Here is a 12607-nt window from a genome sequence, read left to right on the forward strand (position 1 = left end):
GGCAGGGTAACAGGGCCCTGGTGCACTGAACATCTTAGGTATGTTTACACCAGGCAGGCCATTCATCCAGTTTGAAATCAGACAGTCCTCTTCCGGGGTGGTTTGCCCCGTCCAGGACATGCTTATGTCTGGTACTGGATGGCGGGCGCCCTTTGGAAGAGCACACTGCTCCGCCCCTGCTGGCGTGAACTCACACACACCGCGTGTGGGAGGTCACGCCAGCGGGGAGGGCCCTCGCCATTCCTGGAAACACCGGGATCTCCGGTATCCTGGGAACGCCTCAGCCGCCACCCCAGTCTTCACTGCTGCTGGGGGCGAGTCTCCCAGGGCAGGTTAACAGACTTGCAATAGCAGGGCTTGTGCTGGCCGGCTGAAAACAGCAGTGCGGACCCGCCCCTTGGGGCCTAGTGCCTTGGGCAGTCGCCTCTGTTGTTTGCAGTCTCTTTACTACGCAGAGAGGGGTGATTGCACATGGCATGGAGCCTGAATGAGGGCACTGGGCACCCCCTGGCTTTAGTGAAGTCTGTGATTGGCTGTGGATGCCAGCCCCCCACCCCCAGGATGACAGTCATTAGCACCTTTCAGCCTAACCGCGCTGGGCACTCTGAGTGAGGTGGCAGAATCGGGCCCAGTGTGGAAATACAAATTGACAGCTCTCCTCCCAGCCATCTCGCCCGGCCACTGGCTGCAACACAGACCCCCGGCCCTTCGACTGCCCATTGGCAGAGACCCCAGCCTCTCGCCCTGCTCCTCCACGCACAGACCAGCCACCCATTGCCCTGCATCCGCCACTGCAGGGAGAGGAGGTGCGAGGCGCCAGCCTCATGGTCCCAGTGTGGGCAGGGCTGTGGGCTCCCCTTCCGGTCCCTGCTCTCTCGGTCACCCCGCTGCTGTCTGCATGATCCCCCCTGGCCTCAGAGACACCCCGGCCCTGGGGAGGTCACAGGCAGAGCCCTGGGCGGGGGGGGGGGGGGGGTGTTTCCTGTCCCTCTAACCAGCCATCTCCTGTCTGTTTGCTTTGCAGCTGCCCCTGGTGACTCTGCAGGTCAGTCTGTGCCTCTCCAGCCTCCTCCTCTTCCTGTCTGGCTCATCTGAGGGCACCCAGGGGTGTTCAGTCATGGGGATCCCAGAGGAGTCTGGGCTGTGACCACAGTGTCCAGCAATCCAGCTCTAGACCTCTCTGCCCCGCTGTGGGGGTGCAAAGCATCCCAGAGCACAGGGTGTTTCTGGGCTGGACCACATGGGGGGCAGGGAGGGGACATTTGTGCCATCGGGTTACGTCCTCCCCACCCCACCATTGCAGCCTCTGGGGCTGCCTGTCCGGGAGGCAGGTGGGTTTGGGCCTGGCTGGGATCCCTGCCTGAGCCGCTCACCCCGAATGTTCCCAGCCCCCGAACTCCGGGTCAGGTGGTGACTTGATCAGGCCAGTGGGGAACTCAGTGGGGAGGTCCCGTGGGAGACTGAATGGGGGAAGGGCAGGGGAGGAGGAGGGTCTCTGGGAGCTGCAGGGGCAGCGGGGAGGGGTGGAGGCTTGTGGGGGCTGTGTGGGGAGTGGGGGACAGGGAACATACCCACAGAGGCCTAGCACAGAGATGGAAATGGTCCCTACGGCGTGTTCCCTGGGCTTCATCCAGGCTGGAGATGGGGCGTTCCTTGAGACCCACAGGTGGTGCCCTCGGGTCAGGGCTGAGGGGCGCTGGCAGGGCCCCCTTGCCCAGCGGCTGCCCGGAGGTGTCTGCTCCAGGCTAAGGAGTAGGATTTGAGCCCCCAGCCATCGATCCAGCCCTGTCGGCAGCACGAGGCACTCGGGGGCTGCCAGGGATGAGCCGTGTGTGGGGGCAGCTGCTGAGCAGGGCTTGTCCGTGTGCCAGGATCCCAGCGGGAACCGCATCGCCCAGTGGCGAGATGTGACTCCGCAGCAGGGCATCGTGGATCTGTCCCTCCCACTGTCTGCAGAGCCGGCCCTGGGGACGTATGCCATCCAGGCACAGGGGACGAGGCACTCGTTCAGCGTGGAGGAATACGGTGAGCAGTGGAGCCCAGAGCAGCGACCAAGGCTGCGGGTCTGGCATGTGGGGGTGGAGGGGGATTCATGAGGATTCATGAGTCTCCCTGGGGCGAGGTATCCGTGGGTCCCTATCAGAGGGTCCCTGGGAGCTCAGAGCCCTGGGACTGGCCCAGGCAGCTCCAAGCTCTCCTGGGCCTCAGCCACGCCTTGCCCAATCCTCTCGCAACAGGACACTGAGCAAGGGGAATTCAGCCTCCCTGCCCTGCCCAGGCCCTGCCCCACCCCACTCTGCTCTAGGGCCTCTGGGGAGGCCTCAGGTCAGCGCTGCTGGGGAGATACAGAGCTGGGGATTTCAGTATGGCCAGCCCCAGACACGCCAACATCATCAGTCAGAACCATGACTGTTTCCTGTTTTTGGTCTGACTTTGGATTTCTGCAACTCCCCCCAGCCCCCACCTCCCCGCAGTGTCTGTGGGAGGTGGATGGGGGCAGTTACCGTGTCACCAACGTTATCGAGGGATCTGATCCTGGCTCCTGCTGCTGGAGCTCCCTGGCTGCCGGATGGGATGGAGCTTCCAGCTTCTCATCAACCCCGCAGCATCTAACTCTATCCCCCCAGCCCCACCTCAGCACCCATCTACATCTGCCCTGTGCCCCCAACCCCACCTCTGCCCAGCCCCAGCCGAGCACCCACCCACATTTGCCCTGTGCCCCCCAGCCCCACCTCTGCCCTGCCCCAGCCGAGCAACCCACCCACATTTGCCCTGTGCCCCCAGCCCAGCACCCACCCACATCAACCCTGTGCCCCCCAACGCCATAAGGGGCTCTTCACACATACACACCCTACGCAGAGTGGGTGTTGCTGGGAGAGGGAGGGAAATGTCTGCGGCCCCCTCTCCATCCCCGCCCCCGCCAAAATCTCCTCTGGCTCCTGCGGGGGAGGGGGAGAGAAGAGCTCTGATGTCTCCCTTGAAATAGCTGCCACCCACCCCCACCCTCGCCCCAGACACCTGCCCCTGACCCCCCCAACTGCCTCCCACCCCCACTCTCCCACACACCCTTCCTGAGCCCCCCAACTGCCTCCTACTCCCACCCTCACCTTAGATACCCTGCCCCTGATCCTCCACAATACTTCCCTCCTTCCCCTACTGGCCAATCCCCCATCCCCTGAGGAGGAGGAAAAAATGCGGCACCCCACAAACACATTCCCTCCTTCACTGGCCCATGCCAGCGCTGCACATTCACCCAGCCCCGATACACGCTCCCCTCCTGGGGCTTCTGGGCCTTGGAGCCGCCCAGCCAGCTCCTATCAGTGCCCCAGGACGGCCCAGACCCTGAGGGACAAAGTGCCATGGAGCAGCCCCCCGGCTCCTCTGGGCTAAACCCCGGTGTGAATTTGGCCCTGTCTATCCAGGCTGCCTGGTGGTGCCTGGCAGGGGGCAAGGTCCCAGCCGAACACCAGCTCCTGGAGGGGAACAGCCGGGACCTCATCAGCCAGAAGAAACACCCCTGTCCACTGGGCCCCCATGGTCTCAGCCCCACGTGGACCCTGGCGCGTCCCCGCTCTCAGCCCCACGTGGACCCTGGTGCGTCCCCGCTCTCAGCCCCGCACAGACCCTGGCACGTCCTCGCTCTCAGCCCCCCGTGGTCTCTGGCCCAAACGCCAGCTGCCAAGCCCATGTCATTCCTGGCACTGCCCCTGCCCTTTGGGAACCAGGCCGGGGCAACAGAGGCTGTTTTTCAGCTTTATTGTCAAGAGGGGTTGAAAAGAGTCCTGCCGGCTGAGGCTCCTGCTGAAGCCTCTTCCCAGCCCTGCTCCATTTCCGGGCCCTTCCCCTTCCCAGCCCTGCCAGCAGGTTGCTTGGGGGCTGCAAGACCCGGGTAGAAGCTCCAAGGCCGGGGCTGCGGGTAAGTTTCACCCCGTCCCTCTCTGCCCCCCAGTGCTGCCCAAGTTCGAAGTGATCCTCGAGCTGCCCCCCGTGGTAACGGTGCTGGATGAGACGATCCTGCTGCGAGTGTGTGGCCGGTGAGTCTGAAAGCAGTGCTGCCAGGCCGATAAAGGGGGGGCTGGTCCCGCCCTGGGCCTGACTCTGTCCCCACCGCCCCCAGGCCAGGATCAGACCTGCCCCTTCCCTGCCTGCGCCCCGCTCTGCCCCATGCTCATGGCCAGGCAGGGCACCTTGGGGCTTTCCCTCCCACCCACATGACCAGCCCCACCCCAGCAGGGAGCCCCCCATGGCAGGGGCATTGGCCTCCTCCCCTCCTATTTACCTTCTCCTTCCCCTCTGCTAAACAGATACAGCTACGGGAAGCCCGTCCTGGGGAGGGTCCAGGCCAGCCTGTGTTGGGAGAAACAACATTCATATCCGTGGTACCGTTTCTATCTGGGGCTAACTGAGTGCATGAAGCTCACTGGCCAGGTGAGTGCGACTCCGGATGGGGGGAGGGGAGGTACATGGCATGCTGCTGGAGGAGACTCCTCTCCATGTTTTTCTTACACTGGCCAGAGGGGGCGCTGTGATCTGCCTTGATGATGTTGGTGACATTGTAAAGCTGGTGTCAGTGCAGGCGAATCAGGCCCTGGATCCGTCAGGGTCCCCGTCTGGCAGGTCGGGGGGTGGGGACGGCCGCTGTGCAGCAGACAGACTTATGGCCCAGACTTATGCGCCCCCCGACCCCTTCACCATAATATCTCAGTGCCTCACTGACCCTCCTAGCCCCGGGAGGCGGGGCAGGCTCCTGTCCCCATTGTACAGATGGGGAACTGAGGCACGGAGATGCTCGGCGTCCGTCTGCGCAGGAAAAACCCTGCGGCAGTGTCTCTGAGCACAGCTCTGCTGCCTGGGGCTTGTGCCACAGGGCTAAAGTAACAGTGTAGATGCTCGGCTGCAGCCTGGGCTCCGAGACCCTCCCCCCTCCCGGGGCTAGAGCCTGGACCCAAACGTCGACCTGCTGGTTTTAGCCCCGCAGCTGGGCTCTGAGACTCGGTGCCGCAGGATGTTTCTGCTGGAGCCGTACTCAGAGGGACTTGCAGGCAGTCTGTGGCAGAGCAGGGACTTGCCCCCCGGTCTCTCCAGACCTAGGCCAGTGTCCCAGGTTACGGGGCCTCCCTTCCTCATCAGCAGCTCTCGTTAGGCGGGGGCACTGTAAAGACACAGATCTCCCCGAATGCTCTCAGTCCTGCGGGGTTGGGGGACCAATTGGAATTATCCAGCGTTAACACGACGATGGGGGACAAGCACCAGGGGATGGTCACAAGTGGCCAGGGCCTCTGTTTTACGTCTCATCCATCCACAGCAGCTCCAGCTGCACAGCGCCCCCTAGCGCTGCGCTGGGATACCGGTGTCAGGGCCGACTCCAAGGTGTGAGCTCCCCCTGCTGCTGACTTCAGCACCCAGGTTTTCTTTGAGTGTCTCCCGTCCAAGCGCTCACCAGGCCAAGCCCGATTAGAGACCTGCTGAGCTGACACCTGCAGGGCCTGCTGCAGAGCTGCTGCTAATGGGCCGTGATTCTCTCCCTCCAGACTGAGAGCAACGGCTGCTTTTCCAGAGAGGTGGGGACGGCTCCCTTCAACCTGACCCACTCTGGCTACAAGAGGAGCCTCCAGGCCAAGGCCTCTCTCATGGAGGAGGGGACAGGTGGGACTGAAATCAAGCACACATGCACGCCCCCAGGCAGCCCCCAGCAGTAAACCCCCAGGGGCAGAGGGGTCTCACTTGCACATGTGGTAATGTCGTTTGTACCCCAGCTGCTTTAGAGATGAGCCCAGGAGGTAGTGTTTGCGGGTTGGATCTGGGGTTCTGGTTCAGCCCATCTCTGGATTGATCCCTCATGAGGAGTTTAGACCTGGGTACATTCATGCAAAGACTAAACAGCCTCCCGCGAGAGGCCTCTGGCTTTGGACTGAGCTGGCAGAGTGGAGTGAAGGTCCAGCCTGTGTCGCTGGGTCCTGAGTCACGGCCTCAGTGACATTAGCACTTAGCGTTCAAAACTGCAAGTGCTAATTGCTTATTAATGACCCCAGATAACTCCATATTTAACCCAGAAGAATCCTGATTTCCAGAGCGGTTGACACCCATTTGGCTGAAAACTGTAACTTGTGGGGTGGCTACAGTGTTACCCTTGGGTGCTGACATCAGCGATGGCGAAGTGGCTGGAGGAGAGCGGCTCCAGAATGGCAACGGGTCACTGGGCACTTCTGAAAACGGCCCTTTCTGGGGGCAGGCACTGTGCCGAGAGGCCTGTGTGCGGGGTCAGCTCTGGGGCCGTTCAGTAAAGAGCGCTCTGCTGGGGAAAGGGCCGCAGCGCAGGAGAGCCTGCTGGCAAATGTCAAGTGGCTGGTTTGGGATTAAGCCCCATGGGAAGGTGGATCTAAATTTTCTAGTTTCCAGATTCCCCAGAAAAATCCTTCTCTGACCCCCGCCAAACTTCCCAAATTCTCCATCAAGATCACATCCTCCAGTCGATAGCGAGAGGGGGTAGAACGGCTGCACGTATTGTTATGGAGATTAATCTGGGACGTAGCCTGAATTCTGGTGTTGCTCCCGGCACCTTCGTCCTATCGTCCCTCCCTCTCCTGCTAGGGGTGGAGCTCAACGCAACCAAGCACTGCGATATCGTGTCTGAAATCGCTACGGTGACCTTTGAGGACGCTGACGCTACCTACAAGGCTGGAATCCCCTACACTGGCAAGGTAACAGGATTACCAGTGTGACAGAGTGGAATATGTCTGAACCAAACTGTAACCTCCATTTACACTGACTGTTTGCCAGATGTGCTGCACTTCTGGTGCACATGCTCCCCATGCACTGGAGATCAGAATGCTTTAGCTGTGCTCTCCATGTCCTCAAGCCCCCTCTTACCGAGGGCACAATGGGGGTTAAGCAACCAGCCAACCCTCAGTTCCTTCTCAGGGCCTCTGGCTGTGAGACAGAGCCAGCAGCAGTGTCCGGTCTCCTGCTCCACTGAAGTTTTTCTCTTTACGTTTTGAAAATAGCAATTTTTGATAGTTAATAATTTTTACTGGAGATAGTGGTAAGCTGAACTCTCCAGTTTTAGGGATGATTTGAGTCTTAGATGCCCTCTCCCCGGAGCAAAGAATGTCGGCCATACTTACAGGGCGGGGGAGTCTAGCCTGGGAAGCAGGGACTCTGAAAAAGATGTGGGGGTTGTGGTGGATAATCAGCTGACCATGAGCTCCCAGTGCGACGCTGTGGCCAAAAGAGCTAATGCGATTCTGGGATGGATAAACGGGGGACTCTCGAGTAGGATACTCTGTATTTGGCAGGGGTGCAACTGATGCTGGAACATTGTGTCCAGTTCCGGTGCCCACAATTCAACAAGGATATTGATAAATTGAAAAGGGTTCGGAGAAGAGCCCCAGGAATGGTTAAAGGATTAGACAAGATGCCTTACAGTGAGAGACAAAGAGCTCAATATATTTAGCTTAAGAGAGAGAAGGTTAAAGGGTGACTTGATTGCAATTTGTAAATATCGGGGAACATATATCCAATCTAGCAGAGAAAGGTCGAACACAATCCAATGGCTGGAAGTTGAAGCTTGACAAATTCAAACTGGAAATATGGTGTAAATTTTTTATAGTGAGGGTAATTAACCAACAATTTACTGTGGTTCTTGATGGATTCTCCATCCCTGACCATTAGTAAATGAAGACGGGATGTTGTTCTAACAGATCGGCTCTGGGAATTATTTTGGGGCAGTTCTCTGGCCTGTGCTATGCAGGAGGTCAGACTGGATGATCACAATGGTCCCTTCTGGCCTTGGAGTCTATGAATCCTGGTACCGGGGGGTAGGGCTGTGAGGTGAGCAATTGCTGTCTTCTCCAAGTACAGGGGGGTTTAGTCCCCAGGATTTAAATTATGTTCCTCATGTGGGTCTGCCATGCCTGGAACGAGGGACACTGTAATGTGTGTCTGTATTGTTTGGATACACAGACACACATTAGAGAGCAGTGCAGGGACTTCAGAGCCCTCCCAAAATGGGCTGTGAAATCCAGGGAGACTAGACTGAAAGTATTTCTCATGCAGAAGTCTAGGAGGCCAGGCTCAGTCCCTAAAGAGATGCAGAATTCTCCTTGGACCAATTCATCCTTGAGTAAAAAGTACCCTAGCAGCCATCTCTTCCACCTCTAAGGCTGTGCCTGCCCCGGTTAGCGACCTCAAGTGTGATGGACACCATCCTGCCAAGGAGCATGGGAGTAGCTCTCCTCCCCAGGTGCCTGCTAAGTCACCTCTTTCTTTGTCACTTAAGAAGGGCAGCTCGAGACCAATCCCTGGTCCCTCTGGCGCCCAAAGAGAAGGAGTCCTGAGTCCTTGGTTCCACTGCTGTCTCATCCCTTGAAGCCCAGAGATGATTTCTCTTGGGGGTGGCCGCTCAGCACCACTGCTTCCGGCACAGTCATTGCTGCTGTGGGTGCAGTCGGCACCACTGTTTTCCGCACCGACCCATCGCCACCAGAGCTCTCGCCTTCGTTGCGCCAGGTGCCGCTCTCCTCAGCGCCTCTGCTACCCGCACCTGTGGCCCGGACGTCCCATTTCCTGCACTCAGCATCCATCGCACGGGTCCTTCAGCGCTGCTGCTGGCAGTGCTGAATCTCGTTTTGCGTCCCGCACTGACAGGCACAGCACCAGGTGATTGGACCGTTTCTGAACTCCCAGACGCCCCTTTTTGGCTCCCTGGGGAGCAATAGGGGAGATTTTAAAGGCCCCAGTTAGAAAAGCCACGTCTAGCTGGCCTAGTGGCTGGGGGGAAGCAGTAGACGCGATATATCCTGTTTGTAGTAAGGCTTTTGACATCCTCGTAAGCAAAGTAGGGAAATGTGGTCTACATTGGGGTTCGCAACCTTTTTCTTTCTGAGCCTCTCCCTAAACATGTTGTAAAAACTCCACAGCCCCCCTCTGCCACAACAACTGGTTTTCTGCATATAAATGTCAGGGCCGGTGTGAAGGGATAGGAAGCAGGACAATTGCCCCACGCGGTGGGGTTTCAGCCCTCTGCCCTGGGCCGCAGCATGTCTAACACTGGCCCTGTTTGTTGGACCCTCTGAAACCTGCTCACAGCCCCCCAGGAGCCCCTGTCCCCCTGGTTGAAAATCACTGGTCTAAATGAAATTACTGCAAGGTTGATGCACAACTGGTTGAAACCCCCATACTCAAGGGGTAGTTCTCAATAGTTTGCTCCAGTCTGGGAAGACGTGTCCAGTGTGGTCCCACGGGGTCAGTCCTGGGTCCGGTACTACTCAGTATTTTCATTAAAGACTTGGATAATGGAATAGAGAGTGCGCTTATAAAATATGTGGATGACCCCAAGCAGGGAGGGGTTGCGAGCACTTTGGAGGACAGGATTAGAATTCATAATGACTCTGACAAATTAGTGAATTGTTCTGAAATCAACAAGATGAAATTAGTTAAAGACTAGTGTGAGGTACTATGCTTAGGAAAACAAAAAGGAGTCCGGTGGCACCTTAAAGGCTAACAGATTTATTTGGGCATAAGCTTTCATGAGTAAAAACCCCACTTCTTCAGATGCATGGAGTGAAAATGACGGATGCAGGCATTATTATACAGACACATGAAGAGAAGGGAGTTACCTCACAAGTGGAGAACCAGTGTTGACAGGGCCAGTTCAGTCAGGGTGGATGTGGTCCACTCCCAATAATTGATGAGGAGATGTCAATACTAAGAGAGGGGAAGTTGCTTTTGTTGTGAGCCAGCCACTCCCAGTCCCTATTCAAGCCCAAATTAATGGTGTTAAATTTGCAAATGAATTGTAGTTCTGCAGTTTCTCTTTGAAGTCTGTTTTTGAAGTTTTTTATAGATTCATAGATTCATAGATATTTAGGTCAGAAGGGACCATTATGATCATCTAGTCTGACCTCCTGCACAATGCAGGCCACAGAATTTCACCCACCACTCCTAAAAAAGACCTCACACCTATATCTGTGCTATTGAAGTCCTCAAATTGTAGTTTGAAGACCTCAAGGAGCAGAGAATCCTCCAGCAAGTGACCCGTGCCCCATGCTACAGAGGAAGGCGAAAAACCTCCAGGGCCTTCCAATCTGCCCTGGAGGAAAATTCCTTCCCGACCCCAAATATGGCGATCAGCTAAACCCTGAGCATATGGGCAAGATTCATCAGCCAGATACTACAGAAAATTCTTTCCCGGGTAACTTGGATCTTACCCCATCTAAAAACCCATCACAGGCCATTGGGCCTATTTACCATGAATATTTAATTACCAAAACCATGTTATCCCATCATACCATCTCCTCCATAAACTTATCGAGTTTAATCTTAAAGCAAGATAGATCTTTTGCCCCCACTACTTCCCTCGGAAGGCTATTCCAAAACTTCACTCCTCTGATGGTTAGAAACCTTCGTCTAATTTCTAATCTAAATTTCCTAGTGGCCAGTTTATATCCATTTGTTCTTGTGTCCACATTGGTACTGAGTTTAAATAATTCCTCTCCCTCTCTGGTATTTATCCCTCTGATATATTTATAGAGAGCAATCATATCTCCCCTCAACCTTCTTTTAGTTAGGCTAAACAAGCCAAGCTCCCTGAGTCTCCTTTCATAAGACAAGTTTTCCATTCCTCGGATCATCCTAGTAGCCCTTCTCTGTACCTGTTCCAGTTTGAATTCATCCTTCTTAAACATGGGAGACCAGAACTGCACACAGTATTCCAGGTGAGGTCTCACCAGTGCCTTATATAACGGTACTAAAACCTCCTTATCCCTACTGGAAATACCTCTCCTGATGCATCCCAAGACGACATTAGCTTTTTTCACAGCCATATCACATTGGTAGCTCATAGTCATCCTATGATCAACCAATACTTCAAGGTCCTTTTCCTCCTCCGTTACTTCTAGTTGATGCGTCCCTAGCTTATAACTAAAATTCTTGTTATTAATCCCTAAATGCATGACCTTACACTTCTCACTATTAAATTTCATCCTATTCCTATTACTCCAGTTTACAAGGTCATCCAGATCCTCCTGTAGGGTATCCCTGTCCTTCTCTAAATTAGCAATACCTCCCAGCTTTGTATCATCTGCAAACTTTATTAGCACACTCCCACTTTTTGTGCCCAGGTCAGTAATAAAAAGATTAAATAAGATTGGTCCCAAAACTGATCCTTGAGGAACTCCACTGGTAATCTCCCTCCAACTTGACAGTTCACCTTTCAGTAGGACCCGTTGTAGTCTCCCCTTTAACCAATTCCCTATCCACCTTTCAATTTTCCTATTGATGCCCATCTTATCCAATTTAACTAATAATTCCCCATGTGGCACAGTATCAAACGCCTTACTAAAATCTAAGTAAATTAGATCCACTGCGTTTCCTTTATCTAAAAAATCTGTTACTCTCTCAAAGAAGGAGATCAGGTTGGTTTGACACGATCTACCTTTTGTAAAACCATGTTGTATTTTGTCCCATTTACCATTGACTTCAATGTCCTTAACTACCTTCTCCTTCAAAATTTTTTCCAAGACCTTGCATACTACAGATGTCAAACTAACAGGCCTATAATTACTTGGATCACTTTTTTTCCCTTTCTTAAAAATAGGAACTATGTTAGCAATTCTCCAATCATACGGTACAACCCCTGAGTTTACAGATTCATTAAAAATTCTTGCTAATGGGCTTGCAATTTCTTGTGCCAATTCTTTTAATATTCTTGGATGAAGATTATCTGGGCCCCCCGATTTAGTCCCATTAAGCTGTTTGAGTTTCGCTTCTACCTCCGATATGGTGATGTCTACCTCCATATCCTCATTCCCATTTATCATGCTACCATTATCCCTAAGATCCTCTTTAGTCTTATTAAAGACTGAGGCAAAGTATTTGTTTAGATATTGGGCCATGCCTAGATTATCCTTGACCTCCACTCCATCCTCAGTTTTTAGCGGTCCCACTTCTTCTTTCTTTGTTTTCTTCCTATTTATATGACTATAGAACCTTTTACTATTGGTTTTAATTCCCTTTGCAAGGTCCAACTCTACTTGACTTTTAGCCTGTCTCACTTTATCCCTACATATTCTGACCTCAATAAGGTAGCTTTCCTTACTGATCCCTCCCTTCTTCCACTCCCTATATGCTTTCTGCTTTTTCTTAATTACCTCTCTAAGATGCTTGCTCATCCAGCTTGGTCTACAACTCCTGCCTATGAATTTTTTCCCCTTTCTTGGGATGCAGGCTTCCGATAGCTTCTGCAGCTTTAATTTAAAATAATCCCAGGCCTCCTCTACCTTTAAACCCATAAATTCTTCAGTCCAATCCACTTCCCTAACTAATTTCCTTAATTTTTGAAAGTCAGCCCTTTTGAAATCAAAAACCCTAGTTGCAGATTTATTTTTGTTAATCCTTCCATTCAGTTTGAACTGAATTAGCTCATGATCACTTGAGCCAAGATTATCCCCTACAACCATTTCCTCTATGAGGTCCTCATTACTCACCAAGACCAAATCTAAAATGGCATCCCCTCTAGTCGGTTCAGCAACTACTTGCTGAAGGAATCCATCAGCTATCGCATCTAGGAAAATCTGAGCCCTATTATTATTACTAGCACTCGTCCTCC

General features: G+C 54.0%; 1 protein-coding gene across 1 annotated transcript in view; it reads left to right on the top strand.

Annotated features, from left to right (window-relative positions):
- Positions 1-12607, top strand: part of LOC140903746 (alpha-2-macroglobulin-like protein 1) — a 73172-nt gene that overhangs the window by 22209 nt on the left and 38356 nt on the right. Inside the window, exons 5-10 of the mRNA XM_078850681.1 lie at positions 1025-1045; positions 1872-2025; positions 3950-4034; positions 4305-4428; positions 5532-5646; positions 6592-6701. Coding sequence (XP_078706807.1) covers positions 1025-1045; positions 1872-2025; positions 3950-4034; positions 4305-4428; positions 5532-5646; positions 6592-6701 — 609 coding nt within the window. The remainder of the gene's footprint in view (positions 1-1024; positions 1046-1871; positions 2026-3949; positions 4035-4304; positions 4429-5531; positions 5647-6591; positions 6702-12607) is intronic.

This window comes from Lepidochelys kempii, chromosome 27 (genome assembly GCF_965140285.1).
Source record: "Lepidochelys kempii isolate rLepKem1 chromosome 27, rLepKem1.hap1, whole genome shotgun sequence".
Lineage (NCBI taxonomy): Eukaryota > Metazoa > Chordata > Testudines > Cheloniidae > Lepidochelys > Lepidochelys kempii.